General features: G+C 50.5%; 1 protein-coding gene across 9 annotated transcripts in view; it reads left to right on the top strand.

Moving 5' to 3' along the window:
• The window catches only part of Amph (amphiphysin), a 160,084-nt gene that overhangs the window by 98,758 nt on the left and 43,074 nt on the right, over positions 1–18,252 (top strand). For 2 of the 9 annotated variants that reach the window (XM_089547576.1, XM_089547574.1), the window contains exons 8-10: positions 1,161–1,820; positions 4,610–4,764; positions 15,903–16,148. In XM_089547576.1, the coding sequence (XP_089403702.1) occupies positions 1,161–1,820; positions 4,610–4,764; positions 15,903–16,148 (1,061 nt within the window). The remainder of the gene's footprint in view (positions 1–1,160; positions 1,821–4,609; positions 4,765–15,902; positions 16,149–18,252) is intronic. The other 7 variants (XM_089547575.1, XM_089547581.1, XM_089547579.1 and 4 more) reach the window with 7 other exon arrangements.

Below are 18,252 nucleotides of genomic sequence, written 5' to 3'. Positions count from 1 at the left end.
GAATGTCCGAGTATGTTCCATTGGATTATCGTACGGGATTACACTAATCCACACATTAATCCAACATAATCCACCCACTAATCTGCCTCAATCCATTCTTTGGGGTGAGTCTACTTACAAAATTTTGGGCGTAGGTTTGAATATTTTGGAATTTGGGATTTTGGCAGGTGCTCACTGTGGTCACCTGCCATGGTGGGCATGTTTTGATGACATCACAAGGTCATGTGACCTCTCTCGACCAATCGGCTGCCTGGCCACCAGATTGTGATGGCATCGTGAGCTCGTGTGACCTCTCTCCAGTAATAAGGGAATTTCGTGACAGAGAAGCCAGGAATTTTATGTGATATGACAACCTCAGTGCTGTGGCGTTAATGAAGGGTTGCATGTTTGCACAGTGCGCTTGTGTTTGACCTTTTTCTTTCAAGTGTTCAGTTTCAATAGGTGCAGTGAGAAGAATTGAAGCATATGTTCTGATCAGAATGTTTTCTGTCACCTTAGTAGTGTAACAGTTGATCCAGACACTAGTATTTCTTTTTGGTGTTGTTCAGCCTCCTTCTTTGCGGCCCTCAGTTGTTTTTGGTCCTTTGGACATGTCGCAGGGCCATGCTTTTGGCAATACTTTGTGGACAGCAGCCGAAAAGTGTACAGCAGGGACAGGAGGTTTGGCCTCTGTTCGTGCCATTTTTTTGTGCTGTCTGTTGCACCTCTGAGTGCTGTGATCAGGCCTGTAGTCTGTATTGTTCTGGGCCCTGTATGCTGCCATCAGAGGTCGTGCCTTTGGTGCCTTTTTTCTTCACAGCTGGCAGTGCTCAGCTAGTGTTTGTTGCCAAAAGAACTGCCAGATAAGCTGATCTGTGGTGCCACAATGGTGGAATGGCCGCATAGGCCAGTGCCCTAGCTTGTGCCCTAGCCTGGAGTTGTAGTGCACTGGGCCACTGTGATATGTTTGCCATTGCTCAAATAGCTGCTGTGCCATGGGGGGGGGGGGGGGGGGGGGGGGTGTGGTTACCCATTAGTTGAGTGTGGTAGTCAGCAGGAGACGCGGATGGGAAGAAAAAAAAAAAACGTGGGCTCTCTTTTCTCTTCTCTCTTCTCTCTCCCTTCCTCCTGCCGCATGCTCTGCTTCTTAACAACTCCCCACTACCCTTCTGTCCGCAAAGGCGCTACTCGTCTGCGACCCGCATCGATGCACTGTCGCACAATGCCGACCTGTCCGCGGCTCACTTCCGAAACCGCGCGGCGGGGCCAGTGTCGCTGAAGCGCTCGCACTCCGACCGCCGGGAGGAGCGGCCCTCACTGACCGCTGGAGTGGACGGCGCTCCGCCAGCCGCGAACGACATGAACGACTACCGAGCGAATGCGCGCAGCGGGCCTCCGAACCACCCGCCGAGGCGTTTCTCGTCATCCGACGCCTTCAGACAGCGGGCGGGGAACCGAGCTGTTAACGACCCGAAACGCGAGGACTGGGGGAGCCGAACTAGCAACTCGCCGCAGCTGAGGCGCGAAGAAGACGGGGACTCGGAGCGCAGCAGGGCCATCGCAGCCCAGTACGCTCGCATCAGGCGCCATTCGGCGCAGGGGCCTGACCATGCGCCCAAGAGACCAGCGTCAGTGGACTGCGGCACCAAGTGCTACCGGCGCTCGGTGGAGCGTAGCGGGGGCCTGCTCGAGCGTAGGCAGGTCGGCGGCAGCTTTATCTCGCTCAGTGCAGCCGACTCGAGGGGGCCAAACAGGCCCGTAGAGCTGTACCTTGTGGTCCGGCCACCCACGGGCGCACGACCGCCGCAGCCGCCACCGGAGGCACCTCGCTTGGAGCCCAGGTATAGACGTGTAGGGCTCCCTGGGTGTCGCCGTATTGCTCGCTGGGGATGCTGTGTGCACAGTTCAGAGGGGGCTTCATTTCTTCTCTTTCCAACCATGTCTCTTTTCGTGGGTCTGCTCATGTCCAACAAGTGTCCACTGCAAGGTTGTCAGCCGGTCATCAAGCAGCTCACGCTTGCCTTCTTTGTCAGGATGCCATAAACCTGCCTGGCTGCAAAGACAGAGACATAGCATTAATCTGAGACATGCCACTAGAGCTGAACACGTTCTTCAACCTGCTCGCAGAGTTCTTCGGGAGGCAAATATTGCGACACATATTTGGCCTGGAGAGCAGAAACCGTGCATGACCAGGACATGTCACGCTCTGCACCTGGCTCTCTTTCTGTCTGCTGTTTCCAGACAAAAAGATATTTGGAACCTTTAAGCCTTCAGTTCTTCTCATGGCAGTGTGAAGCACACAAACAATGCACACTGTGCATCGCTATGGCTCATTCTGACAAGCGATCTTTCTGTGCTGATGTCTTTCTGACCAGTGGCACTCAATGGCCTGTCACAACCATCATAGTGGAAAGTTTGGGGGGTCAAACAAAAGTAATTGAGAAATTCTCCCACCAGCAAATATTTCTTATTGCCTGCAAAAAGGAAAGACCAGCTATTTGCGGCCAGCGCTGCAAGAGACAAGACAGAGAAAAAATGGACTAACATGGCACTGATGTCTGTATTGCCACGTATCATTGTAGTGTTTGTTCGTTCACGCTCAAGGCTGCAGGAAAGGGCTGTTATCATTTTTGTTCGTGACGCGAGAAGCGACCAGTCTAATCTCGATTGATCGCAGCCATGAAAGGCTGCATCTAGGTTTTTCCAGATTACTGTAGATGATCTTGTCCTGCTATCTGGAAGTTTCTTTGCCGGCTTTAAATTGAGCGATGCCGCGAGTGGCGGGCATTCGTAGTTCGACGATTGACGAGCACGGTTGTTGCTTACGCCGCCACCGAGTGATTCAGTTCTTTAGCGGGCGTAAGTCAGCCCTAATAAAGAGCTTCGTTTGCAAGTATTTCTGGTGTCTCCTGACCGCTGGACTGCCGTCACTAAAACGTGACATCTGGTGGAGGTGCTGGGTAGCCTTCCATGTACCGGACACCCCCTACAAGCTGTGTCGCCACCAAGCCGTGGCGCCCGCTAAAGAACTGAATCACTCGGTGGTGGCGTAAGCAACAAGCGTGCTCGTCAATCGTCGATCTATGAATGTCCGCCGCTCGCGGCATCGCTCAATTTAAAGCCGGCAAAGAAACTTTCAGATAGCAGGACAGGATCATCTACAGTAATCTGGAAAAACCTGGATGCAGCCTTTAATGGCTGCGATCAATCGAGATTAGACTGGTCGCTTCTCGCGTCACGAACAAAAATGATAACAGCCCTTTCCTGCAGCCTTGAGCGTGAATGAACAAACACTACAATGATACGTGGCAGTATAGTAGTTCTTTGTCTTGCCTCTTGTAGCGGTGGTTGTAAATTTCAAAAGTTGTGGGCAGGTGGTGGTGACGGCTGTGACGGCTTTGCATCTAATGGGCTGCTGCTGATTGGGGACAAGTTCTGAGGGAATATGGTGCAGCTGAAATGTCAGGCACTGGTCCACTGCTCTAGCTGTTTAGAAATAACCGCTGTGGCCACCTTGACTGTGTCTTCCTTTTGGCACATGTGGCCCCTTGCAAGCACAGTGCAATAATGCAGGCCTCTCGAAGCACAGGGCCAGACAAATTGAAGGCACTGTGATGATGAAATTCTGTGTTGTTTCTCGGGGGGTGGTTTGCAAGGTGGAAGCCACACATGCAGATGTGGCGCGGCAGGCATTCCTTGGGCTCACTTGGCCGCACTGGCCAGGCGTTCATTACCCGACGTAAAAAAAGGCTGGAGCCATGAAGCAGAAGTGGGGGCCGAACACTGTTCTGAATGCGCATTATGGGGCCATTGTTACAGCTGTGTGCTTCACAAGAGGGAAGGCTCGGATTTATTGGCCTTCCTTCTCTTGCCCTTGTCTGTTCATTCATTGAGCTGGTACGGTTGGCTGGTGCTAGCTGTCCTCCACTACTTGTGCAGGCTTGGGAAGTCTGAAAAAATTAGCCTCTCTGAGATTTGGCTGAGTGCCAGTCTGGGCCTTGGGAGATGACTTTGGTGCTGATGGCACCTCTCTGATCTGCCACTGGTGCATGGGAGCTCCAGTGCCACAGATGGTCTGTGGATGTTTTCACAAAACTTTGGGCCCATTTTAATACGTCGGAGGTCAGAAGGAGGATCCAATGGCTCCTCCAAATTCAGCCTCACTAGCCTGTAGCATTGCAGTACCAGAGCGCGCATACAAAGTTGCCCACCGAAGCCTCTCACGGGTAACAAGCTGCCCAGTGCTTTATGATTGCTAGTTAACCCTTTGAGCAGCTGCACGTGTTGTTACCTAACCCACTGTGCTCATCACATTGAACTAGGCCGGGGCTGTGGCCTTCCTCTGCTTGCTGATGTTAAAACTGGCACCTGGTGTCTTGTGCGTACGCTGTAGCCGCCCCCTGAGTCCCCTCAGTCGGATGTGTGGTCGCTGTCCCGAGCAGCTGTCGCTACTTTCCCCACTGCCCCCCCCCCCTCGTCCTTTGCAGCGTAGGCGCCGCCAGAGCCGGCGCTTAAGAGAGGCGCGCGCAGGGCTGTGGTGCGCACGCGACCCGTGGTCGTCACTGGGCAGCCGTCCTGCAGCTCCCTCTTTTCTCTCCCCGTTTTTTTTTTTCTCTCTGCCCCCGTCTAGTTCGGTCTCCAAGGAGGCGGACACCCGGCCCTACGAGGAGATCGAGTTCAAGAAGGGTAAGAGCAATCGTGCCAGCGACATTTCCATCAAGGTTACCGAGACAAACGGCCAGCTCAGCAGCCCATCCCCCCTGATGGTGTCACCCGTGCGCAGCGGTGAGTACTGCCGCGCCCATCACTGCCGCCTCTGACAGACACCACAGGGCGTTGACCTCAACACAAGGTGCATGCTTGAGAAGGCTGTGTGTGTCAAGTTCTGCGCTGGAACATTCAGTGTCTTTAAGGGAATTAAGCGCTGCTGCATGGCTACGAAGGAAAGCTATGCAGCTTTCACTCAAACTTTTCTGGGGATGACCACTGCCACTGAAAGATGTGGCAGTTGCCTAGGTCAGCGCTTTGTGGTGTCTGTGTCCTCTCTCTGCGCTCTTTTCACCACTTCATTCGTGTCACGCTGTAGCAAGCCTGATGGTACACGTTGCCGAGGCCATGCTAAAATGACGGCTAGCCGTCGCCAAAGCCATCCATCAGCATTCAGATATCAGTGTTCCGGTTCAAAGACGAGGGACGAAATAACTGTGACAAATGCTCATGTCTGCACCCTGCGTTCATAGTCGCAGGGTCGAAGCCCATTCCTCGGAGACCTGGCTGCAGTGAAGAGCGCGACAGGGTTTTCAACACTGCACGATGCAGTGCTTCATGCTTTTTTTCGAGAGCATTGGCTGCTGCACGTGCTCCCATTACGGGCTGCAATGTGAGCCTCGGGTGGATGAATTGCATAGTTTTAACAATGACAGTTGGACTGAAACAGGCAAATAGCGCTTCGTTTTGTCGCTGTCAGAACTATGCATGTACCGCGTGTGCGTGACGCACGGCCTTGCTTTTGTCTAACCGCGCACTCTGCGTGGCGTGTACGCTGTGGCCCCGGCTAGAGCAAGCTTAGGCTTGGAGAGATACCTTGCTTGCGTCGGTATCATGTCGGTTGCGTAGCACTTGGCGCGAACATGCGCCACACTTCTATGGCAGAGCGGGGCATTGGCTCCCTGCACTTCCGGGAACAGCAACACCATGGCTGCCTTCACCAGACATCTTGCGACAACTATTTTAAGCGCACCTAAACTGTGCCGTAACCATTTGAGGCGTGACATCCCGTGCTCTCCAAGGGTGTACCAATCCGAGTGAGAGACGTGTGAATGGGGCTTTACAGTTGGGCTGCCAGAATGTTTTCTGCCCGTTAATCCGCATGCTTGACTGTTTCCACTTGTCCCAGGTGCGGTGCTTAAACCGCACAGTTTGGCACTCTAGACATGCACGGTCTGTCCACAATAATGTAGAAAGCCTGGCTTGCCATTTTTCGCTTCCTGCCTTGGTTTGCTATGGCCATTCAGTGTTGTCATTCGCACGAGATGGCACCGAGGCACATGTTGCGGCGAGCCACCTCTTCCAGTCTCTGGGATGAGGGGTGGTTTCATGCGTCAGATATGCAACCTCTGCCAGCATAGATAGTGATTGGCAATTGGCACCGCAATCTCGGCTGCTCGATCCTCAGTGATTGCCTTGTGCGCAAGCACCTTGTCGCTGCCGTGTGGTGAGTTGGGCTCTTCTCGAATCTTTGGATGACCCCGTCTGTAAAGACAGGTTAGTGAATTCCACTTCTAAAGGTTGCACGACGTTTTGCATGATGTAGTTAGTGACTTGCGTGTAGTCTGGAGCTTTACTGCTATGTTTTGTTGTCAAGTATAGTCCCCTTGGGATCTGCACCAGTCTTAAAGTATAGGCTAAGAGTAAAGTCGCACATCAACTCACTTTTCTTTTTTTTTTTTAAAGACCTACAGATGACCCTATTCTTTAGCGACCACGTGTTGTGTGTCAAAAGTTTAAATTGCGGAAGAGGCATGCATGATACAAAGCGACGAAATAAGTGGTTGTTTGTTGGTGCTTTCCACGTCTCTTCTCTGTGTGGCTTTTCATGGGTTGAATAGACTCCCCAAGCTCAAGCTTGGCGGTGCGATAGTAGTAGTGCCGCATGAATCCCCTGCTGGGAAGAGGCAGAATCATTGGTTCGAGCAGAGTCGGTTCAGCGTTGACTTAGTCTACGTGGAAAGTTGAGATACAGTGCTCTTTTGTTGTGTATTGCCGTGACAGTTAACTGGACATGAAAGGCCTAGAACCACTCATCAAATTATTCCTGTCTCCGAGGCGAGTAACATGAAATGCAGGGGCATAGTGCGTGGATCGCTGCAGGCCGCGTAGTCAGGTGTTGCTTTTGTGGTTGTATCTGGCTGTTCTTTCATTCCATCTGGCAGCAGAACTATTCATCATAGCCATATGTGAGTCAAACGTGAGGGCAGGCCCTGACTCCTAGTGAAATAGAAACGCGCTGAATGCTCAATCTCATTTTTCTCCATGCACTCCCAGGCAGTGCGTATTTCTATGCTTTAGCATAAAAAAACATGACAGGATTGGAATATCGCTCCTCATGAGAATTTGATGTCCAGATGTAACTTTGCCAATAATGTGTCAGCACTTCTAGCAGTTGCTGGCGTCGCCTGGTAAGTGCACCACGATAAGTGAAGCAGTGCCAGACGATTTATGTGGAAGGGCCTCTGTACGAGGCTCATGTAAAGGTACGGGCACTTTGGACAATCCAGAGCTTCCTTGTTTACACACCGTTACCGCTGGCCGGATCATTGTTTGCCAGTCATAAGCCTTGCGTGGCGAAACAATGTCTGGCGAGGGGGAAGTAATGTAACTAATAGTTTTGAACAGTCACTGGCCAAAGTGAAAAGAAGTAGTTGACGGGTCTTGTTCCATGTGAACCCTTGTTCACTACGAACAATTGTTTGCTGATCTGGGTGATATTTCCACCGCGTTGATTAATGGAGCCGTTGCGTCGAAGATTTTGCAGTGGGATCTTGATGCCATCTCACTGTAATCGCCATTCTCTCTTCCCCTTCGATTTGGTGCCTGGTTGCGGGCAGGTGCTTTATGATAGAATTTGATAGTTGTGTGCTTTTCTTGCATAATTGTGGTGTTACTTCGGTCGCCTTGCGAAGATGCCATATATTTGTCCCATGTGGACCTCTTCACAATCACTGCACAGGTTTCTTTAGACGGTGCGGTGCCCTTGGCGCAAGGGAGCGGGCCTCTGACATCCATCAGCTCTGTGCGCGGCTTTCTGCTGTAGGCACGTGCTCAGTATGCGCGTCGTGTTTACGGTGAACAGTCGTTCTACAGCGACAGCTGCTAAGCACCCGCTCCTTGGTTTCGCATTGTCGTAGTAGTAGTACGCCGCAGGCGGCAGTGTAACCGGTGGGCGGGTTGTCTGGGGAACCACTCGGAGGGTGGCTGCCCCGGAAGGAGGAAGGTCTGACATGAGTGGTGGAGAAATCTGCAACTGGCCAGGGGTTACCGTTAAAGGGGGCTATCGTGAGAGTAGAGGAAATGCCAACCAATACTGTGGATGAAGGGTATGGCGGGAGCGTAAAAAGGTGCAACCAGTGGATGGTTGCTGCGCAAACCATCCGAAGGGTAACTACTCTGGAAGAGTGAGGGTATCACAATAGTGTCATCATCATCATCGGCCTGACTACGCCCACTGCAGGAAAAAGGCCTCTCCCATGTCTCTTCAATTAACCCTGTCCTTTGTCAGTTGCAGCCACTGTATCCCCGCAAACTTCTTAATCTCATCCGCCCACCTAACTTTCTGCCGCTCCCTGCTACGCTTGCCTTCTCTTGGAATCCACTCCACTGCCCTTAAGGACCAGCGGTTATCTTGCCTTCGCATTACATGCCCTGCCCAAGCCCAGCTCTTCCTCTTGATCTCGGCCAGGATGTTATTAATCCGCATTCGTTTCCTCACCTACTCTGCCCGCTTGCGGTTTCTTAACGTTACACCGATCATTTTTCTTTCCATAGCTCGCTGCATTGTCCTTAACTTCAGCTGAACTCTTTTCGTTAGCCTCCATGTTTCTGCCCCATAGGTGAGTACCGGTAAGGTACAGCTGTTGTATACTTTTCTCTTCTGGGATACTGGTAAACTGCCATTCATGATCTGAGAGCACCTGCCATATGTGCTCCACCCCATTCTTATTCTTCTAGTTATTTCCCTCTCTTGATCCAGATCAGCAGCCACTACGTGTTTTAGGTACACGCATTCCCTTACCACTTCCAGCACCTCACTACCAATTGTGAACTGCTGTTCCCCTGCTAGACTGCTGAACATTACTTTGGTTTTCTGCATATTCATTGTTAGACCCACAGTACTGCTCTGCCTGTCTGGCTCATTGGTCATGATTTGCAGTTCATCTCCTGAGTGACTTAGCAAGGCAATGTCATCAGCGAATCACAAATTACTCAGGTGTTCTCCATTAACTCTTATCCCCAACTGTTCCCATTCCAGACCCTGGAACACCCCCTGTAAACACGCGTTGAATAGCATTGGTGAGATCGTGTCTCCCTGCCTGACAGCCTTCTTTGATTGGAATTGAATTGCCGACTTTATGAAGTGCTGTGCAGTCGTTAAAGATATCTTCCAGTATTTTCACATGAGGCTCTTTTGCACCCTGATTCTATAATGCCTGCATGATTGTTGAAGTTTCAGCTGAGTCAAATGCTTTCTCGTAATTAATGAACGCTATATATAGGGGTAGGTTATATTCTAGGCATTTCTCTATCACCTGGTCGATAGCGTGGATATGGTCTAATGTCAAGTATCCTTTACAAAAAACCTGCCTGATCATTTGGCTGATTGAAAACTAAGGTTGTCGTGATTCTGTTTGCAATTACTTTAGTAAATACCTTGTAGGCAACAGAAAGTAAGCTGATTGGTCTAATTTTTCAAGTATTGGATGTCTTCTTTCTTATGAATTAAGATAATGTTAGCGTTCTTCCAAGCTTCTGGTATACTCGAGGTCATAAGGCATTGTGTATACAGGGTGGCCAGTTTTTCTAACACAATCTCTCCTCCGTCCTTCAACAAATCTGTTGTTACCTGATCCTCGCCAGGTGCTTTCCCCCTTTGCATTGCTCCTAAGGCTTTCTTTACTTCCTCATTCGTTACTGGCGGGATGTCCCATTGCTGTGCTCGACTGCCTCTCTCAGTAACGTTCTGATTACATTCGCTACTGTATATATTTGTGTGGAAACGTTCAGCTACTTTAATTATATTATCCATATTGCTAATGACATTGCCGCCTTTGCCTCTTAGTGCCATTCACTACTGTATATATTTGTGTGGAACCGTTCAGCTACTTTAATTATATTATCCATATTGCTAATGACATTGCCGTCTTTGCCTCGTAGTGCATACGTCTGTTTTTTTTTTCCTACGCCTAGTTTTTTCTTCACTCCTTTGGGAGTGCCTTCATTTTTTAGAGTATGCTCGATTTTCTCCATGTTAAACTTCCTTATATCGGCTGCCTTGAGTTTATTTATTAACTCTGATAGCTCCGCCAGTTCTGTTCTGTCTGTAGGGTTAGACGCTTTCATGCCTTGGTGTTTCTTACCGAGATTTTTCGTCTCCTTAGATAGCTTCCCGGTATCCTGTTGGACCATCCTACCGCCTACTTCTAGTGCACACTCCGTAATGACAGCTGCGAGATTATCGTTCATTCTTTCAACGTTAAGATTTAACGTTCTTTCAACGTTAAGACTCCCCCAGTTAGAGCCGAATATCTGTTCTGCAGCAATATCCTCAATCCCTCTACTTTCCCTCTGTCAGTTAGCTCGTTAATGGGCTTCCGCTTCACTAATTTCTTCCGTTCCCTTCTCAGGTGTAAGCTAACTGGGTCCTTACCATTCTGTGTTCGCTGCAACACACCTTTACAAGGACCTCCACATCCTGCACAATACCGGGGTGAGCGCGTGGTATGAAGTCTATTTCATTTTTAATTTCATCATTGGGGCTCTTCCACGTCCACTTTCTGTTCTTTCATTTCCTGAAGAAGGTATTCATGATCCGTAAATTATTTCTCTCTGCGAACTCTACTAATAACTCTCCCCTACTGTTCCTGGATCCTATGCCATGGTCGCCTACCACCTGGTCTCCGGCCTGCTTCTTGCTTACCTTCACATTGAAGTCACCGATTAGTACAGTGTACCGTGATTTTACTTCGTTCATTTCCGATTCCACGTCTTCATAGAAACTTTTTAGTGATCTGGTCATCATGGCTTGATGTAAGCGTATAGGGCTGTACTGCCTCCAGTGTGTACCTCTTACTAAGCCTAATTACGATAGCTGCAACCCTCTCATTAATACTATAGAACTCCTCTTTGTTGTGTGCTATATCCTCATTGATGAGGAATCCAACACTTGGTTCTCGTCTTGTCCGCTATTCCACGATAGCACAGTGTGTGCCCGCCCTGTAGTACTGTATACGCCTCATCTGTCCTCGTAACCTCACTAAGCCCTCTGACATCCCATTTAATACCCGCTAGTTCCTCCAATAGCGCTGCTAAACTAGCCTCAATGGATAAGGTTCTCGCGTTAAACGTTGCCAGGTTCAGTTTCCAATGGCGGCGTGTCCGGAGCCAATGATTCTTAGCACCGTCCGCTGCGTCACAAGTCTGACCGCCGCCTGGGTCAGTTGCTCCGCAGCCGCTGGGGACTGAGGGCCAAGGGTTAATTGGGGTGTTCATAGAAGGTTGCGGCCAAGTACTACAGCAGGGTGGTTAAATCCTGTTTCTGGTGAGGGAGTGCGTTGGCGGTTCTGGTCACCGAGATCAGGCCGCACCCCTGGCCTGGTTTTGCAATTCCATCGACACGGGAAGTTTTTTTTTATTCATTTAAACCCGGTGGAGAATTGCGCTGCGCAGGGATTCGAACCTCGTTCCTCTTGCACGTGAGGCGGATGCTCTACCTCTACGCCGTTGCTAGCTCCCATGGACATGACACACATGACATGACAGAACATGGCGAGAATGTAGCGCAGTGCACCTGCAGCGGCTGCTGCGAAGCTCACCACTGAGCAGAGAGTCATCGGTGGTGCCGCATGCCTAGACATGGAGAGGAAGGCTAGTCGAGAAGCAAGTATTTGTGGAAAGCTAGAAAAGTACGCTCTGGAACTATACAGATATGAAGTCGCTCTCGTATTGTGTACACCAACATACCTTAACAGCTGTCGCTGAATCTCACGTTGTAGAGTGGTAACCGTCCTGTTAATTTGTTATTTGCATCAAACAAGGTGATGCTGGGAGCGTGGTAAAAAAGCCTGCCGGGCTGTTGGTTCGACAAGTGCCAACCCTGCCTTATTCCTGGTATGGGTAGTGCACGCTCCACTTTGGCTTCATGTCGTGGTCTCCGATAAATTTTTTTGCATATCCGCACTGCTTTCTTGGTGGTCTTGTGGGTGCAGTTCTCATGGTAGGCATTTAAGTAAAGGTCGCTTGAGGCTGGCTGCATCAGAGCACATGATCGTGATATTAGTATGATCCACCAAGCATGCTGTCTCAGGCTGTTTGTGTGTGATTGGATGATCTAATTCGGTTTGTAGGTACCTTCGTGTACTCATGGGTTGTTTGTAAATGCAGAAGGATATGTGCAAGTCATGGAGCTCTTTACAAGCACGCCTTAAGAAGACAGTCTTCTTTAAGTTTCCCTTTGTCCAAGATGCAGAAGTTAGCTGATCTGTGAAAAGTTTCCAAGGGTTTGGACTCTGTAGTTCACCTGGCTGTGGTGACGTAAGTCGAGGCCCCCATGTGGTCCCCTAAGTTTGTGAAAGGGGCTGTCGTGAGAAATAACTGTTTGCCAGACAGATGGTGTTCGATTTTGAGATGTTCTCACTTTGTCTAATAGTGAATTCCAATGGCAGATCGGGATCAAGTTTTTCTGCTCGGTTTGGATCAGTCGTATTCCAATGGTAAAATGGGAGCGCGAGTTGTATGTTCCAATGGCAGATCGGGATCAGGCGTAAATCCCGGATCGCTCCGTGGAGCAGCGATTCTTGATCTGCCGAAATCGGCGGATTTGACCGGAACCTCGCGTGACGTTTTCTTTTCCGCCGCGTCTGCTTCCGGTCGCGACCGGCAGCAGCCGCTTCGTTCCTGTCGTCGCTACGTGGTGAGCCGGGCGAGCCGGGACAGATGGGCACTTTCCAGTCAACAGTGGACGGCAATGATCTTGCTTCGAGCCGTGCGGCACTAATTTTGCTTCATGGAAGTGACAGTTCCGACTCGGGCACTGAAAGCTCAGAGTCCAGCAGTGAAGATTCGTCTGAAACGGACAGCGAGTGTGAAGCTGCCGGCCTGTATATGCCTGCCGCCGGCGTCAGAAAAATGCGCTAATATTCTTTGTTCGCGTTCATAACAAGCCCTGGAGTAGAGGAATGTAAAAAATGAATCATTTTTGAGGATCGTTGGCCAATACCGAGTTGCTGGTAGGAGTGATAACTGCGATACAAGCAAATTTCTTCCTGATGCCCAGTGCGGCTGGCCTGCTGTCTGCTAGCTCCGCTGTTGGAGGCGTCGCAGAAATCGATCATGTCTTTATTTTATTATGAGATGAGGAGCACAGTAAAACGGTGACGCGAGTAGCACCTTTACTACAGCGCTGGCCAATTCCGAAGCGCCCTCAGCTGCGGCATCGATGAAAAACAGTTAGGCTTAGCAACGACTACGGCAGCCAGGGAGAAACGTTGGCCGGGGGGCAGCGCAGTTAGTCGCTCGGCGTGTCCGCGGGCGGCGTCGTTGCCGAAAGCTCGACTGTCTCGCTGATTGGTTCAGCGGCTTGCGTCTCGCAGTCGCAAGGCTGGAAAATCGAGCAGCGAGCAAATTGCCTGCGCGTCATCCGCCACTTCTTTCGTGAACGGTAGGGACAGGCTCACCGGCTCTCCGAAGACCGCGGCCGCATACTCGCGTGTTCACGGAGAGTGGACCATCCTGTACATACGCTTTGGTTTTACATTACGGCCTTCGTACTACCTCCTTTTTGTTTCGCCGAGACGGCGTCTGTCAACGCGGAGATCGCGCCTCGCGCAACTCCTGTCGCACTCGAACACGAAGCTAGCAGGGCGTCCGCTCCGGCGGCGCGCCTAGTTTCCGCGGTCGCCGCTGCGGCGCTGGCGTCGCGCTCCCGAGGGATCACTGGCATTCCAATCGCAAACTGGGAGGTGGCAAATCTACGCGCTCCGACGCCCTCCGTACGCGATCCGACGGAGCGGTCTCGATCTGCCATTGGAATTCAGCATAAGAGATGCACGCACACTGCTAGCTCAGCAGGAACGCTGGTGAAGAGTGAATACATAGAATGATGCGAGCACGTCATTAGAGGAGGGGCGAGGAGCTGACACTCGGCATCACCAGTCCTCCGTTCTTGTGCTCCGACCACAAATTGGTGGCAGTAATACGTGAGCTCAACGCAGATGCAGTTCTTCCTATAAGGGAGGGCCCTATGTTGCAGAGACACTTTAGCAAGCCCTACTGTTTTCTTGAGGTAGGGCCTCATGTCAGCTTTCGGTACGTGGAAGTGGGTGAGTGAACAAGACTTGATTGGGGTATACATCAAGTCTGCATAGGTTGCGGCCACTGGCTCCTCGCACTGTTCACCAGCTACTGCTGGCCGTGGCATCGGTCAACCATTCCTCCTAGGCGGTCAGTGAGGGACTGGGAATATGTGCTGAGGGTAAGGGATGACGTGGCATTTCCGGATCATGCACGGGGTTCGGGTGATCACTGCAATGTGTACACCATGGTGGACCAAGGGTGGGCTTAAGGAAAGAGTAGAAGAGTGGTGTGGGGTATGCAGCAAGGCAAAACTAGGTAAGCTGGGCTAAGGAAGAGAATGGGGATTGTGGGTGTTGTTGGCCCCTTATCGACGATGTGTGTGTGCCCGGGGCGGGGCTAGGGTAGCCGGGTGCACCGTGCCCCTTTCGCGGCTCGCGACCCGGTGGTCACGAGCCATAAAATGTACTAACTTTGTGTAGCAGGGTGGCATCTCTGTTTAAGGCTTCTAGGAGCGGACAATGGCTCCGCATGTGCAGAAAAATGGTAAAGGCCGTACCTCATCTCGCACTCCCTTGTGGAGTACTTGGACCACCTGCTGCCCAAACCATTCTCGGTAGATCTTGACTGGAACCTGAAATGTCAACTGTTTCCGGAGCATGATCATTCCTAAGCCCATTTTTGGTGCGAGCCCTGAGGAATGAACATGTCCCTTCGATGAAATCAGCAGTGAAAAGCTTAACATCTATGCAAAGTACCCTAATTGCATGTGCTGCCAGTTACACAGATTTAGATGGACTCCTGGAGCGTTCACACGTAGTCGTATCAGCTGAGCTCTAGCGCGCGGACACGGCATGTGGGATGTGCTGTTGCGTTCCCTCTGCGTCTGTACGCTTCCAAGCAACAGCTCGTAAATGTAAACAATTATATATCTATGGCAGTTAATGAAACACCAGCTGAATGGGTGATGACTGCAAGAAACAGTTCCTTGCGCAGAATGCGCAGAGAAAAAAAAAAAGTTTACCAGTAGCCGCGAGAGCGCATTTGGTGGCTGAGATGTCGGAGACGATAGGATCGCTGATTTGTGGCCCACATTTAGCTTCACGGAAAGCAAGATCGATGTGCACAACTTTATGAAAAAAAAACAGCGCGAACAAACGGGGACGAGACGAAGAATACACAGGAACAAGCGCTGACTCTCAACTAAAGTTTAATCACAGGAAACACGCTTATAAAAGGAAACAGAAAACAAAAAAACACCAAAAACAGAACGCATGTGTTACTATGTGATGTCCAGATATGCAACCTCACAGTCACGCAGGAGCAGGGATGGTTTGCTAACGCACAGTCTTGTTTTCTTTGCCATGTTGTACGCCTCGATAATTTCCCTGGTCAACTGGTCGGGGTGTTTTTACAAAATGTCAGTAAAATGTAAGGACGGAAAACATGATCGGCACTCTCGGCAGTGATCAACTAGATTAGTGGAGCGATTAGATTCTAATGAATTGAGATGTTCTCCGAGTCGTGTGTTGATACAACGTCCCGTTTGCCCAATGTATGTCTGACCACATCTCTGGCCACGTCTGACGACATATCTGACCACGTCTCGTCCCCGTTTGTTCGTGCTGTTTTTTTGCATAATGTATCACCAACTCGCCCGCTCATCTATCCTGTTGGTGCACAACTTGTTCAACGTGCCACGCATGAGGTAGCAGCTGCTCCGAGCTAACGATCAGTTGCGACCGTGCAGAGTAAGCGCCGCCTGGCCGAGGTTTGGGAGTCTATCGTGGGCATGGCATGCATGGTAGAGGCGCGAGTAGGGGCGGTGTGTTGTACGGGCACCGTGGGGGCCGGCGCAGATCCCCAGTGCGTGGCGTGCGGCACTAGCTCCCGCATGAAGTGCATCTGGCTGAACGACGCCGAGTTCTCTTTCCTGCGCTACCAGCCGTGGCAGTGCCTTCGCTGCGCTGTCAACCACTCTTTCGAGGCGGCGCACCCGGGCGGCCCTGCGCCTCGACGCAACCTGTGCATCTGGTTCACGCGAGTGACCCGGCTCAAGGCCAACTACACCGAGCTCCAGTGCAAGATGGTCGCCGGGGCCGAAGGTCAGCCTCGCTCCCCACCCCTGCCGCCGCAGCACATTTATTTTCCACGAATGCAGCACCTCCTCCGCACGTCACGGCCGCTAACACGCGCGGGGCAGTGGTAGGAGAGCCCCATGTGCCGTGCTGACGCAGTCGTACGAGTGCACGTGCACTGCGGTTACGCATGGTGGAGGTGTGTAGCTGCGCTTGTTAAAGGGCAGCTGCATCACTTTATTGAGAATTTCGCGATATTTAAGGATTCAAATCTGTATAGGTTGTAGGTAAAGCATGCCAAGTGTTTTTGCAGTAGCATTTAAAACAGTGACGTAATCGACAATTGAATTTCGCGCTTCTCCGCAATGCACCGGAGGAGTGCGGGAAAACTCAGCATGACGTCACGGAAGGGATGATTTCAAATTACCGCAGTCGTCAGTCAGCCACACCCTGCCCTGACTCGTTCGACGCTGCCAAACAAGTCTCGGCAGGGTTCGCCTTCGGTGGCGTTGGTTTTTTTCCTTCAAAGCAGGTGTTTTTGCGTTGGAAGTGTACTGATACCTTCGATGATGTCATCATGCGCCCCCCACTTGGTGCTGTGCGCTGCGGAGAAGCTTGAAGGGCGTCCAGATTTTAATCGGCAATTACTTCACTATTTCAAGTGCTAGCCCAAAAAGACTTCGCATGCTTTACCTGCAAGTTTCACACATTCGACCCTCTTAAGCTCGTTGATTTCTAAAACCTATGCAGTTTCCCTTTAAGGTGCCTAGGCACCCCCTCCGTCGCTCCGTGAAGGGTGGGGACAACCATGTTGTCTGCTACAGAGTCCGACATATTTGTGCCCACTCCTTTCATCGCGCTTCGGGAGCGCGCACTGGGGCCGAACGCACTTCCCTGAAAGTAAGCCGTTTTGCTCATGGAGCGACACAAATCATTATTAATAGAAGGCGGATGACTCAAATGATAAAATGTCATACTTTTGGCGAAGTCAAGAACCTCAGTGGCTGCCTATTAGAAGGCAGTTATTCTTCGGAAGCGCACACGCAAGCGATGCTAAAGTGCGGCATTTGGAATGTATTGCAACATCCAGTATTTTACGATATTTTTGCGAAACCTGTCATTTTATTTGGCCTTAAAAGTAACAATTGTGGTTATAGGAAACAAATGGCACGGTAACCGTCGCTCTCTTTTAGGAGCACACCTCAACCGCACTGTGGGCCAAGCAGTAGAGTAGGGAAAGAGAGAAGTGCTGTAGTGAAGGGCTGCGAATAATTTCGACCACCTGGGAATATTTAACATTCGTTGTTAATGTACAGCGCACAGCCGCATTTTGCGTTTTGCCTCCATCGAAACGCCGCTTCAGTCGAGTTCGAACCTGGGTACTCCGGTTTTGTACTCGAGCGCCTTAACTACTGAGCCACTGCAGCGGAACGGCGTTGAACAGCATTTTCTTAACCTGCAAAAAAAAGTTTGCTGGTAGCACAGCTGTTAAAAACTCCCAATCAAACGAACAATTCCAGCCTATTGAGCTTACTTTGGCAAAAAGTTTGCGACATGTTAACTGAACACTTATTTTTCATTATAGCAAACCACTTATGTAGAAATCACTAAAAGAATTCACAAAAAATATGGTGTAGTGATAAAAAGCTTTGTGACACCACTTCATAAATTTATTACAATATGCGAAATATATGAAACTGCTATAGAAAAAAGTTATAAAGTACACACAAGCTCTATGCACTCGGTCAAAATTGTGGTGTCACTGTAAGTTGACTCGAGCACATGTTTTGCTTTCGCAGCCGTTGACTTCTCTTTTTTTTCACGCTGACACAGGTGAATGGGTAACCTCATTCGGGCATAGGTGGAGATGACAAGCTTCTGAACAGTTGCAATGTGTACTTGGCAAGCCCTCACATTGAACTTTGCCATTTTGCTCTAATACGTCACAACAGCCTGTGAAGGAGATTGTACAGTAAGAATGCATTGGGTCCATTCTCTGGTCCCCTTGGATAGTTCCTCGCACGACTTTAGCATACTCGTTATTTGAGCACTGGGGTAATGTAGGTTGTCGCCGTTCCGGATGTATTCCTTGAGTCTTGTCAGGTAAGAATGCTGACTGTCTGTCGAACCT

The sequence above is a fragment of the Amblyomma mixtum genome, chromosome 6 (assembly GCF_055824585.1).
Source record: "Amblyomma mixtum isolate Tamu chromosome 6, ASM5582458v1, whole genome shotgun sequence".
Taxonomy (NCBI): domain Eukaryota; kingdom Metazoa; phylum Arthropoda; class Arachnida; order Ixodida; family Ixodidae; genus Amblyomma; species Amblyomma mixtum.
The sequence above is the reverse complement of the archived record's forward strand: the minus strand, read 5'-3'. Positions and strand labels throughout refer to the sequence as shown.